This window comes from Meleagris gallopavo, chromosome 17 (genome assembly GCF_905368555.1).
Source record: "Meleagris gallopavo chromosome 17, MGAL_WU_HG_1.1, whole genome shotgun sequence".
Lineage (NCBI taxonomy): Eukaryota > Metazoa > Chordata > Aves > Galliformes > Phasianidae > Meleagris > Meleagris gallopavo.
The window spans coordinates 9,056,850-9,069,901 of NC_139420.1; the positions used below are offsets into that span (position 1 = coordinate 9,056,850).

Genomic DNA, 13,052 nt, shown 5'->3' on the forward strand with positions numbered 1-13,052 from the left:
TGTTCTAAATTAGAGCAGAGTAATTTCAGCTGTGTGAACTCCTCCAATTTGAAGTCATCACAGGCAAAAGCTGCTTTTGCCATTATGAAAAGTACTTAAAAGTTTTTCATCTCCCAGCTCTGCTAGAATGGAACACCGCAATCAGGCTCCTCAGAAACATTTTTTTCCCATGCGCTAAGTTACTACCACAAAGAGCAATATCCTTTTCTCTGTGTTTCATAGAAGTGGTTTGTTCTTTGTCATTTGCAAAATGAAAAGTCGGGCACAGTGACAAAGCGTGGGAGAGCAGTTTTATTTCTTCACAATCTGAATGACATCCTCATCTTCAAGAGTGTGGTCCTTGCCCACTTTCTGGGGGTTGTGTTTAACAGAAGAACCCCAGACCAGTGCACTGAAAGAGTGGGGAGAAAAATCAAATTAAGGAGACTTAGAAGTGTAATCTGCAGAGCCTAACAGCAGTTATTTCTGTCCCATCACTAATACAGAAAGCAATGCTAAGAGCTATTTTTGTTCTCCTATAAGTACCTGGATGAGTGGTTTATGTGAACCAGAGACAAGCAGATCAAAACAAAGTATGAAGTCATCCAAAATGCTTGGGTATATAGGACAGCAGCCCACAACACTGCATCTACTGCTACTTTCCAGTCTAAATAAAAGTATTTTCACCAGAGAGGAAATTTGTCCAGGAAAGAGCAGAGAAATATCAAATATAACAACTTATGTGTTAGATTTAGTTGTAGGGAGATCTATTGCTTTCTACATTCCAAATTAAATTCTGTTTTTATTTCTGACTTATAAACAAATTGAAGAACACAGAATCAGGCTACTTACTTTCTATTTGCCAGCAATCATTCCTTCACAAAATACTTACTATTTGAAGTCCTTAATAAGATTTTTGTGGATCTTCATACAGAAGTCCTCCACTGTTGTCTTGCAGTAAGGCAGCACTACAGGAGAGGTGTAGTCTGGGAGCTGCCCTTTAGGTTTGGTGTAGCTGTAACACAGAGCAGTCGGTCAATGCCAAAACCTCCTCTTGCAAATCTCCATGAAATTTCATAGGTTATGGGCACTGCTGTACCAGCTGCTTGTGCAGAGTTCACCGAGCTAATGGTGACAACAGACATACTGTATGCTGGTGTTTGTAAGCTGAAAATGCATCTGAGTAGCCAATGCCTGTTAGCAGGTTCTCCCTCCTAACTGCACAAGGTTTATCACTGGTGAATTTTCCATTGTTGCTTAGAAGGTGACAAAATCTGGGTAGTTGAAAGGGTAGCTACAGTTTGATGGTTGTAATTTGTGGCTTTGGGGTTTATTTTTGGCAAACAGCTCAATGTATATTAGGAAAAAAGCTTACTGTCTATAGCCCAGACACCTGGCATATTAAATTCCTTTTTACAATATCTTTTTTCCATATTGTCACAAGAAGATGGATATACTCAGAAGATTACAATTACTGTATTATGAGCAGTAATCGATCCATTCACAAATTCACCTGAAGAGATGCATTAACAATGAGGTAAACCTGTAATAATTTATAGTAAAAATGTCCAAAATGCTAGATTAACTCAATTCAGGTCTGCTAAGAGACAGCTCATGGTCACTCAGGAAAAGAGGAATTCCTCACATGTTAACAACTTTGCATCAAATTTGACATGAAGTCCATTTTTTCATGATTTTTAAAACATATCTGGGAGTTTCAGAGATCTTCACTTAATCCCTACACAAGAAGTTCAAAGTGCAGCACATGTGACTGATAGGAAACTCAATCACACAACAGCATAGGGCAGCATGAGCTCTGACTTGCAGATTAAGCACATTTCAATGACAAAAGAATCATTTGAAAGCTAGAGCTCTAAGTTAGTGGAAAAGCATATTAGAATGATCATCTTTCACCCGTTCTTAAGATGTTATTCAATCTCAGCCTTTCAGAGTGCAGCAATTAGGACTCACATTCGTACTAGCTTCAAGTAGTCCCAAATTTTCTCCAGCAGATCATCGAAGTTCCAGCGATGATGGGCAGATATTGGTACACAATGGGGTACTTTGTAAATAATATCTAGTTCCTCAATGGAAATCTGGTCGATTTTATTTAGGACGTAAATGCATGGGATGTAAACCCTGCAAAGAGAAGGACACAGTGCTACAGCAGCCTGGCAGCAATACACTACTGCCATCACTGGAAACAAAAAGCACCATTTTTGAAAAGGACAGTAAGGTGCTAAACACCAGTTGTTGCTAGCTTAGCTTCTGCAGAAAGAAGATCCATAAGCAATTATTTTCTTTGGAACATAAACTGTTAGTATACCAAATGCAGGGTCTCAACAGTACCTGTTTCCTTCAACAACATCAATGAGGTCATCAGCAGTGGCATCGCTGCGCAGTGTGACATCAGCATTGTGAATTTTGTACTCTGCTAAGATGCTCTTCACTGTTTCAGCATCCAGCTCACTCTGAGGACACTGAACGTACAGACAGGGTTAACAAACGGAAAACTTTACCATCATATTCAGTCTTACAATTAATAGCACTTAGCATATAGGTTACTAGAAATAACAGCTGCATTGTAAGTTATTGGACTTGACTGATTTTCAGTTACAGAATCATAGAATCATAGGATGGCCTGGGTTGAAAAGGACCACAACGATCATGTAGTTTCAATCCCCTGCTATGTGCAGGGTCGCCAACCACCAGACCAGGCTGCCCAGAGCCACATCCAGCCTGGCCTTGAATGCCTCCAGGGATGCTTCCAAACTATTTTGCCATAGTTAGTCTTAGGACAGAAGAAAAAGAGATTTAAACCATAGCAGCCTTATTAGCATCAATGCCACCAAATGGCTGCAGACAGACATTTCGAAAGAAACTTGCCTGAATACTAATTCCAAACTCAGCCAACTAAGAGTAAGGTACCTGAATCCCACAGCAGAGTTCTGACTTCTTACACCTATGGCTGCTTCTATGCTTTTAAAGATTCAGTTAGCTGGAAAATAAAGAGCTGTCAAGGCTGCAAGGCCTAGAATGCTGAGCTTTCTTCATCTCTTCTCCAGAAGAGCGTTTTCAAGCACTTTTTGCTTAAAGAAAAATTCCAACTTACTGTGGCTGTAAGATTAATGCCTCCTTTATCCTTTTTCTTAAAGCCGATATTGGGGGGCTTGCTATTCAGACGTATTCCAAATCCCTCCAGTTCATTCTCAATGATTTTCTTATGACCGAGGGGTTTCAGCACATCCAGAACAATCAGAATCAGATTACAGGTTCGAGCAACTAAGAATCAAAAAAGTTAACCCTCAAAAAAGTATGCTCACACACCAAGATGAAGCAGCACAAAAGACAACTCAGTGGACTGAGAATATAAAATCCAGGTCATTGTGGTTTTTTAAATTTGGTGTAAGATTTCTTGCACAGTGCAAGAATCAAAGATGCTGGAAAAACCTTCCTTTTTATCTACATTCAGACACACAAGGATGACAATAAGCTACATAAAGATGACAAAGCAGCATCTTTGTTTAATAAGGATTCTCATCTGCCTTTAAAATTGGTAGCAGACTTTCAAGGCACTGTCAACATATGACTTCGTGTTTGCTGAGTTTAACTGAAACAAAGCAAAAAGACAATGGCTACAGCTTCATACTGAGCAACTGAATTCCAGCATACAATCCAGCTTCATAAATCTGTCAGAAACAGCAACTCAGTCCTTCATTCTCATAAGGCACACTAACTGAACCAGGATTGGATGCTGTCTCCAAGCTCCAATAAACTCACCTGCAATGACTTGCCGTCCTCTGCCTTTACCATCCTTGGCACCTTCAATAATTCCTGGCAGATCAAGTAGCTATTGTTCAGGAAAGGAAAGGAACTTATGAGAAGAAAATGTTTATTTTTAAGATAGATTCTACTTTTACCTTTCTTCTCATGCTGCTGACTTCACTGCAAATCTTAACAGGACAAACAGCAAAATGCTTTCCACTTAAATTCTTACATACAGCGTTATCCCTATTTGTAGGCTGGAACAGATCATTTCAGAGTATGAGAACCACCACTGGAACTTTTCTCCAGGAAAAAAGCAGAATAAAATTAAGACCTCATAGAAACATTTCCAATGTACTCTCAAGCACTTTTACAGATAAATTCTAACCTGCTAACATCAAACGAGGCTATTCTGCCCTGATACCATTACATCTATGAATACAGTCTTATCTTCACAGACATAAGAAGATCTCACCTGTATCTTCGCTCCTTTGTATCTAATGACTCCAGGCACAGTAGTCAGTGTAGTGAACTCATATGCTGCCACTTCAGAGTAGACACCAGCAAGATTACTGAGCAAAGTAGATTTTCCCACTGATGGAAAACCCACAAACCCAATGCGGGCATCACCCGTCTTTGCAACATCAAAACCTGGAAATAAGTAACAAAAATTGAAAAAGCACCTAAAGCTGGCCATCTCCTCATCGCCTACGGCTCTGCAGAGCAATCCCACCGTTAGTTTTAATACTGCCCGAGTGAAAGACGGGAAAGCTTTCCTGCCAGGCTAAGAGCAGGACCCAGCTTTCACAATCCACCTTCACCACCGCACCTCAGCCAGCTGCCCTGAGCACCGCAGCTTCCCCCAGACACACCTTTACATACAGAGACAGGCGTCCGCTTTGCGCAAACCCCTCGAGATCTGCAAACGCACCGTTATACCCGCCGAAACGCAGAAAGCTCTTTTATTTACTCTTCAGATTCACCTCAATGCCCCGCGCGGGGCCACAACCCCCAGCTACAGGCACAACGCGGCCCGGCCCACGCACCTTCCCCCGGGCCGCCGCCGCCGCCTCCCTTGGGTGTGATGAGCTCCCGGCGCAGCTTGGCCAGTCGCGCCTTCAGCAGCCCCAGGTGATGCGCCGTGGCCTTGTTCTTCTGCGTGCGGGCCATCTGCAACAGCGCGGGACCGAGGCCTCAGCCGCCGGACGGACCCTCAAGGCTCCCCCGCGCCCTGACGGAGCGGCTCGGTGCCGGACCCCGCGCCGCCCGGCCGGGCAGAAGGCCGGCGCTTTACCTCAGCCTCGATCTCCGCGATCTTCGCCAAAGTCCCGCTCATCGCGGCGATGCACCCCGGCCTGCCGCCCCACCGCAACGCCGCTCCTCGGGCCCGGCCGGCAGAGCGCAGGCGCACAAAAGCTTCTCGCGGGAGGGAGAGCCGATCTCGCGAGAAGCGGTGGGCGGGAAACGGCCGGCGCGCGTGCAATCCGGGCAGCGTGCCTGCAAGCTCGCTGCGCCGAGCCGAGCCGGGCCGAACCGAGCCGAGCCGGCGGGAGGCGCTGCAGCGCGCCCTGTGGCGCCTCGTGCAGCCGTGAGGGAAAAGGAGGGAACGTGTGTGAGGGAAGGAGAGAGAGAGGAGAGGGAGTGGGCGTTTGCTCTCACTTGTAAAAATCTACGTGTAAAATTTAACGTGGTTTTTAATGAGAAATACGCTCTGCCAAGCACTGTATAGACGCATTTAAAAGGATGCTTGCAGAACCACCTGCTCCACCAGCCAGGATTCTGAGCATTGCAGGACCCAGAATTTAACCTTACCACAACTTTGCTTGTGGAATTGTTACACGTCGCTTGACCTACGGTAAAAAGAAAAGCCGAGACAGCTCTTTGCACAGCTCTTTACTATCATTCTTCCTCTCCTTATCTCCTTCTCATCTCGTCAGAATCAAAAAAGCCATCTTTCATGTCATGAGCTCCATTACAGTACGAACCGTCATTAATATGAGCTTATGTAGAGCTTACTGAAATAGAATCTCAAATAAAATGGGATTACAGCTCCTGGTAATGTTGGCTCAGGTAAGCTAGGGTAAATAGGAGTGCACCTACCGCCGTGTGTTTGTTCATGGGATTCTAATTATTCCTTGTGAACAATACTGGTTTTTAACATAGGACACAGCAGGTTCAGTACTGGCATTAATTTTTTTTCTTCTCACTTCAGGTGGAATTTGATTTGTTTGATCCACAGCCGTGTTCAGCTTTAAGTCCCTCACATTTGTAGTCCTGTTTGGTAACAGGAAAAACATGGAGAAAAGTGCAAATGTGAGATGCTTAATCAGGCTCTGTATTTGCAGAAGATATTGGTAACTTCAAAACTCGCTGCTAGCAATTGTATTAGTTGTTTTCATAGTCTAACTCCAGATCTCCTATATTGTATCTAATCAAATTAATTTTACAAGTGTGGGATGAATGAGCAGAGACATCAATAAATGAAGTTCTTAAGACAAAACTTCTTGGTATACAACCTTAAATCTTTTTTTTTTTTTTTTCCCAGAGAGCTACTCAAGCAAAGCTCCTCTAGGGACCTGAGGCACTTACAAACTTATTTCAGTGTTGAAAGGAATAAAAGTTTAATTGAGATCATTTGCCTAATTATTTTTCCAGCCAAAAAAACACTTTCTAACTGGTCTGAATATTTGAAGTAGTTCAGTATTTGAAGTATATTGGTTTATAAGAGCACCCTCTATTAAGCTTCAGAAAGGCTTATGCAGTTTTAGGGGCTGGAAGGGACCTCTGCAGAGCTTGGTTCCAGGTTGTGAACAGATTTACTGTGATGACTCTCGTGATTTTTTGAATATAAGGTGTTTTATGTTATTTCATGCTCTGGAGAACGTGGGAAGTTGGATGTGACAACTGGAAATGAGGCTATTGGGAGTGGATGAGGGTAGCAGTCAAAACTGGAAAATGGACTGCAAATTGTAAAAGTTTGTTATAAAATTCAGTCAGAAAAGTGAAAATCAAGGAAAATAATAATATGAAATGGGATTTAATGTCAGAAGAGGAAAAAAATCCCAAACAGAGCCTAAGAGAAAATGAAGGGAGCTACGAGAGACTGAGATCTACTTGAAAGGTCAGTTGAGCTTAGTAGTGGGCACTGATGGAAGATGGAGTAATTTGGCTTATTTTATTTTTTTTTTTAATTGAGATAATTGTATTTAGAAAATCTAGTTGAAGTGAAAGAGGATGTCCATCTCCCAAGGCTGCACATTGCATCGCAGCTGTGCAGTCCAGCTCTGGGTGTTTGCCTGCCTGCTGTGTGAGGCAGTGCAGCAGGAGGGTTCAGATTTGTGGTGAAAAAAAACAAATGATCAAGGAGTCACTTGAATTTCTAACTGATAAACTAAAAGTATATACCGTAAGTGCTTCTCTAATAATATTTTTAGTAAGGTGAAGCAGTATTCCTCAGGGTGCTCAGAAAATTCAGGAGAGCTACGTGTGAAATAAAAGCTGTCTCAAACAATTAAGAAACATGACCCTGTGTGGAATCAGGAATAGAGAAGAACTAGGAATGTGTGTTTCACTGAGCTACAGTGACAGGGATGTGACTGAAATGGCACATACCTCATTAGCAAGATCTGAAAGATGGAGGATGTAGTAAAAATGGGTTTCGGAAATCCATATTGTACACACTCAGTCCTGCTGACTCATTAATTTTGAAAAGACACTTCCTTTATTTGTATCTCAGTTTTATTTTTTGCAGGAACAACAGGAATGTGCAATTGCCATAAAATGATTGAAACTTTAATGTTTCCAGAGCTCTGCCCTGCAAGTGTAACTGTAGATCACTGCAGCAGGAGAGCTGAGTAGTAAATCTATTTAGTGTGTTTTCTTTCAAACCTTAAATAAGTTTCTTCAGCCAAATTCTGATATTATTTCTGGAACAGCTATCATCTTAGCTTGGGCGAGAGTTCTATTTAGGTGGGACACAAAACAAGCATTCTCAGATGTGGCTTGCAGGTCTTATTGTAAAGTACACAGCAAAAACTGAGTTTAAAATTAATTGTGATATCTTCTGTGTCATGACTATGCCATTAAAATAGCACAGATTTTACTTTGATAAAGATTACTTAGAATTGGATATTTTAGGAATTTGTATTTTTCTAGCTTCTGTTCTGGTAACTTATAGATAGGATGTCTATTCACAGCACAGCAAGAAACTGCTTTTAGCTGAAGAGCCACCCTGGTTTTGGTAATTCACCTTAAGACAGAACCTGTAGGTTTCATGTACTTGGAAACAGCTGTGCTAAGGCTACATGTGTTTGTGGGCTTGTGGGGGACTCCCACGTTTCCAGATGAGTGGTGGGGATAATGTGCATTTTCTGCAGGATTTAAGAAGTGGCAGGGAAGTGGTGGGGAAGAAATTCAATCATGACTGCAGGTGAAACAGGCTCTTGAAATTTCATATCTAATCAGAAATTTTCAGCAGCCTTCTGGGAAAAAAAAAAAAAATCTGTATCAAATGATAACTTTGACCTCAGTACTGAGGATTTTAAAAATTATGAGTTTGAGACTGTAACCCACCTGCTGGAGTTCCCTTTGAAAAAAAGAGTGGCTGATAGGTGAGGGATATCTGTTAATTTTAAGATTTTTGTTGTTGTTGTTGTTGTTTCTTCCTTCTTTCCTTCTGCAATTTCTGCAGTTTTGCAAAACTGAAGTTTTGTGTGTGTGTGTGAATTGTACTCTGATTTGAGAACTGGTGACTAACCAACACTGTTGTTATGCTTCACAGAAGAACTGGTGGTGCTGAAGAGGAGATAAATCATTTCAGGCTGGTGATGATGAACTGGAGGAATGAGATTTTGAGCAGCTGCTGTCAGAAGGTATGATTTTGAGACCTGGGTACGGAGTGGGGAGTCCTGAATGGAACCATTAAGTTCATTGCCTGAGGGAAAAGGTCTTTGGAAATTGATGCAATTTACACTTTGAATCTCGAGGCAATAGACTGAGAGTTGTATTTTGAATCTTGTAAGCAATACAGAGGTATTGGTTCTCAGTTGTCTCCCTAAACTTTTTTATGACAGTTTACTTGGTTTTTATGTAGAAGTTGTCCTCAGAGCGGCACAGTAACTTAGCTAGTAATCTGTAAATACCAAACATTCACTACTTGCATTGCATGCTTGAGTTTGCATTGTAAAGTATGTTTAACATGAGAAAGTCGCTGCACATGGATGCCTGATGCATGAGGAGTTAGACGGAACAGGAAGCCCAGGTTGTATTTCCATTTTGACCAGATCCTCAGAGAAGCAGTTTTTGAATGGCTCAGGTTGGTTCCAGACAGTCTAGAGTAGGCTAAGATGGGCAGTGTGAAGAAATGAGGGGAACAAAAGGGAGATTAAGTAGCAAAGGTTGGCTTCAAAGGCTGCTTTAAATCAGATTAACAACAAAATGTTCTGCAGTTTAGCATCAGCTCCTTAGACTTTGTCATGGAATGCCGTGCAACAGATGGACTAAACAACACCCAAGTGCCGTGAGGAGAGTGAGCAAAAAAAGGAAAAGCAAAGAGTGCCATTTCCCCTTTTCAGAATAACTCACTGCATACTTTTCATAGCATCATATCCCTCTCTGCTAGCAGTTGCTGTAGTTTTTGTGAAATGTCAGGTATTTTTAAACAAGGGTTGTTTGCTTTCGAAGGAGAAGGCTGGCAAATCGCTAGCCCGTATCTGGATTGCAGAGGAAACTGTGCTGCCTCCAAGGCTGAGTCCGTGCTGCTGGGGTGAGCATTCTCATGGGACGATTCCTAGTTAAAAAAAAAAAAAAAAAAAAAGAGTGAATTTTAAAAACTCAATAGAAGAATAATCAACAAGTACTGAATGAATTAATTGCTTGTTAGGTCGGTCTCAGTTAATTAAAATTCTAGTGAAAACTCAGAAAAAAATGACAGCTACTGGCTGAAATTTGCAGGTGTGCTATGAAATGCCCAATGTGATATATTTCTGTGGCATACACAAAAAGGAAATGATTGGTATGGCTGAATTAGCTGGCACAAGTACTGTTACAACACTATTTTCTATCTTAGTATCACAAGCAGTGCCGAATAGTGATTAGCTCTCTTAAAGAATATCCTTAGACTATTCTGAAAGATAACAGCAGTCCTAAAATCTTTCTTTGCTTCCCCATATTTGTAGATCAAATTACATAGTTTGCTCTGAAAGTAATGCCTCCTATTTATTTCCATAGAAACAACAACAGCTACAAAATGCACAATCACACTGTTTTATAGAGCAAATTTTCAGCTACAAGAATGTTATTTTTTAACACAGTCACCGCTATTAGCTGCGTGTTTTCACATGTGCCTGCATGCCATGCTTGTAAAAATCTACACCCAGTGTCACTGTCACCAGTGCCAAAATGCACCATCCACCCCTCACTGTGCTCACAGCTGCTGTTTGGTCTCCAGAAAGACTCAGCAAGCATTGGTGGGTGTCAGTGGGTGCATTTGTTTCTGCATGGAGGAATTCAGTTACACACCTTTGCTTCATGCACACCTCCATGTCAGATGGCATTCTGTCAGACTGCCCCTCTGCTGCCATCTGTCACACAGCAACAGGATGTAACGGAATATTGGTGGGAAGGTTCTGCCTCTACTGCTGTACCACCAACACCCACACCTAGCACTGTGGGCCAACATAATAAAATAGGAGGCGTTACTTTTAGGTCATTGCCTCCAAGTAAGGGCAGCAGCAGCTGATCTGCAGCAAAGTGAGCAGTGCACGGTGTACCCAAATGGTACACACATGTCCAGAGAGAAAGGATTTCTAGTGCTGCTGAGATATGAGTCAGAGCACTTCAGCAGGGACCAAACAGCTGCAAGACATTCAGGGACAGCTCAGGAATCCCCATGAGCTGAAGTGAGACAGGAAGCAGTGAGAAGCTGAATAAAGTAGCTGAGGGAGATGCCTTTATTTAAGGAGAGGAATTCAGAAGAAGTTCAACAGGTCCAGGTTCAGCAGATGTGAGATAAAGTAGGTTAGGAATCATCTGGAAAGGGAAAGGAATTCTTTATAGTGAAAATGTAATTTTTTCTTCACATGTAAGACTCCTTTTCACTATCCAGAACTTGCTCTTCAAGATATTGTTAGTTTTGGTGACAGATGAGTCCATGGGCACTCACACCTGTCTGCTTGCATAGCTAAGTGTGGGGAAATGGCGTTTAGTCATCACATTGCACTTAGGGAACTTCATCCTCCCAGTCTTTTTATACACATTTTGTCTTAGTAGAGCAGAAATTGTACGGTTACTTGTAAATAGAAGAAATCTGGCTACACTGTAGCAAGTACCAACTGAATGACTGCTTTGATAGGCTCATGTCCTGGGGCAGGATTAGCTTGGGAAAAGTTCAGACAAGTGGGTGAAGACATAAGGGCGGGGGAGATCAGCGTGGTAAAGGTGGAAGAACCTAAAGATGCAGCCCTTACTGTCCGAGAGCAGTGAAGCGCTGGGGTTGGTGGCTGTGCTGCACTCCTGTGGTTTGCTGGGGAGGAAATCGGGGAGTGCTGGGGTCATCCCTAACTGCACCCTGCATGGACTCAGTGTGAGCTCCTGGCACGCTGCTCCAGCACTCCGACGGGAGTGTGGGCGGGTCCTTTGGGGAAAATCGCGTGCTTTGGGGTAAACACTTAGCATTTACCTGAGGAAGCAGAGAGAGTGTGTTGGATGGGGCTTTTTAAACGGGAGGGCTGGAAGCTGAAACTAGAACATTCTCTGGCAACTGGAGAAAGTTGTGAGTGCAATGAGGGCGGCAGGGCCCCCCTCCCCCTGCCTAGCGCGGAGACAAAGAGCAGGCAAGGGGGGAGCTGAAATAGGAAGCAGGAACCATGGCAGGGGACTGGGGACTAAAAGAAAGCAAATTAATAAGCCGGTATGAGCCATCGGGGGAAGGCACACAACTGACCAGAGAGCCACTAGGAGAGATCAGCAAATTCCAGCTCCTTTAACTGCTCTGACCGCGTGTACATGCAGCCTGGCCAGCAAGCTGAAATGTAATCATTTTCTTCACTACAGCAAGTACAACTCTTGTTCCCCTGACACACGGGCAGGCTTGCAGGATGAGGGCACTGCATTATCTGTGTAACACAGTGTATGTGAGCTCTGCTCCCCTGCATCGCTAGCGCTCAGACAATCTCCAATTTCCAAAAACACGTTTGTATCTCAGAGCGTGCATCCATAGTGCAGCAATAAAGAGCCACTGAAGGTGCCTGCAGTGTAGCTTCCATCAAAAGCAAGAGAAATCCAGCGCAGAAACTGAGGGCATTGCGTGGCCTTAAGTGTTAATGTGAAAAAAAGCTGCCCTTTCGAAGCTCATTGTGCTCATTTGCACATCAGTACCAGAAGACTTTTTCAATTCCACCTCCATTTGATTGCAGTGCGAGGTCGGAGCCCTTGGAACGCACTACAGCTCGAGATGCCCCTGTGTGTGCTAAGTTCAGTGTTTTCCAGTGAGTAGTTTAAGCGACAGTACAGGATCGTGAATAGGTCATCCGAGGATTCTTAATTAGCCTCGATGTTATAAAGGCTAAAAGGTGCCCGTGAAAGCTTTAGAAATGCGCCGTCTTTAACAAAGCAAAGAACTCTCTAAGTGTGTGTGCAGAGATGGGGTGGGGGAATATTTCCTCAAAAGCAAGCAAAAATTCTTCGGAGATAGAAAGCGCATTTCGGCAGGACGCGAACACGGTGCTGATGTTGGCACGGCAGCTCTTCGCGCCGCTCCCGGGGAGGTTCAGCACCGGACAGCCCGCTCGCAGCGGTGCCTCCGGGATCGCGCCCCGCGGTCCCCGGCAGAGCGGGGCTCGGCCCCCAGCGCGGGTCCCTCCGAGAGGGGCATTTCTGCAGCGCGGGGATCGCCTCCGGCCCCTTCCCTGCCCCGGGTCGTGCCGGGAGCGGGTCCCGGTACAGGGAGCGCGAGGGCAACGAGGGCGCGGGGGGAGGTCGGGCCGCCCCGCAGCCCCCGGCCCCTCACGGAGCGGCTGTGGGGCGAGCGGGGGAGGTGGGGGCCGCCGCGCGGCTCTGCGGCTACGGGCGGGTTCGCATCGGCCCGGGGAGAGGGGAGGCCGCCCGCGGCACCCCCACCGCCCCCACCCCCGGCCCCTCCTCTCCCCGGTGGGAGGGGGTCCGCGGGGCGAGCGCGGCCCGGATATTTGGGGGAGGGGGCGAGCGCGGCCCCCCCGCATCGCGGTGGGGGCCCGGCTGCCGGCTCGGCATTGGAGGAGAGGCGCCGGGGAAGGGGGAGGCTGCAGCCCCCGGCCCCGCGGGCGGGCGGG

At 44.7% G+C, this 13,052-nt stretch overlaps 1 protein-coding gene across 1 annotated transcript; it reads right to left on the minus strand.

Moving 5' to 3' along the window:
- Window positions 1-273: 273 nt before the first annotated feature.
- Window positions 274-5,187, minus strand: DRG1 (developmentally regulated GTP binding protein 1). Its single transcript, XM_085238205.1, has 9 exons — window positions 5,039-5,187; window positions 4,791-4,914; window positions 4,220-4,395; window positions 3,760-3,829; window positions 3,092-3,261; window positions 2,329-2,459; window positions 1,951-2,118; window positions 872-994; window positions 274-391 (listed from the first exon to the last, which is right to left on the minus strand). The coding sequence occupies exons 1-9, from the start codon at window positions 5,078-5,080 to the stop codon at window positions 292-294; spliced, it is 1,104 nt and encodes a 367-aa protein (XP_085094331.1). The 5' UTR covers window positions 5,081-5,187; the 3' UTR covers window positions 274-291.
- Window positions 5,188-13,052: the final 7,865 nt, after the last annotated feature.

Excerpts from the sequence above, each read along its gene's own strand:
- DRG1 (XM_085238205.1), bottom strand. The coding sequence starts at position 5,080 with ATGAGCGGGACTTTGGCGAAGATCGCGGAGATCGAGGCTGAG. Across the intron at positions 4,915-5,038 it reads TCGCGGAGATCGAGGCTGAG|ATGGCCCGCACGCAGAAGAA; the intron begins GTAAAGCGCCGG and ends GCGCTGTTGCAG. Across the intron at positions 995-1,950 it reads TACTTGAAGCTAGTACGAAT|CTACACCAAACCTAAAGGGC; the intron begins GTGAGTCCTAAT and ends TCTGTGTTACAG.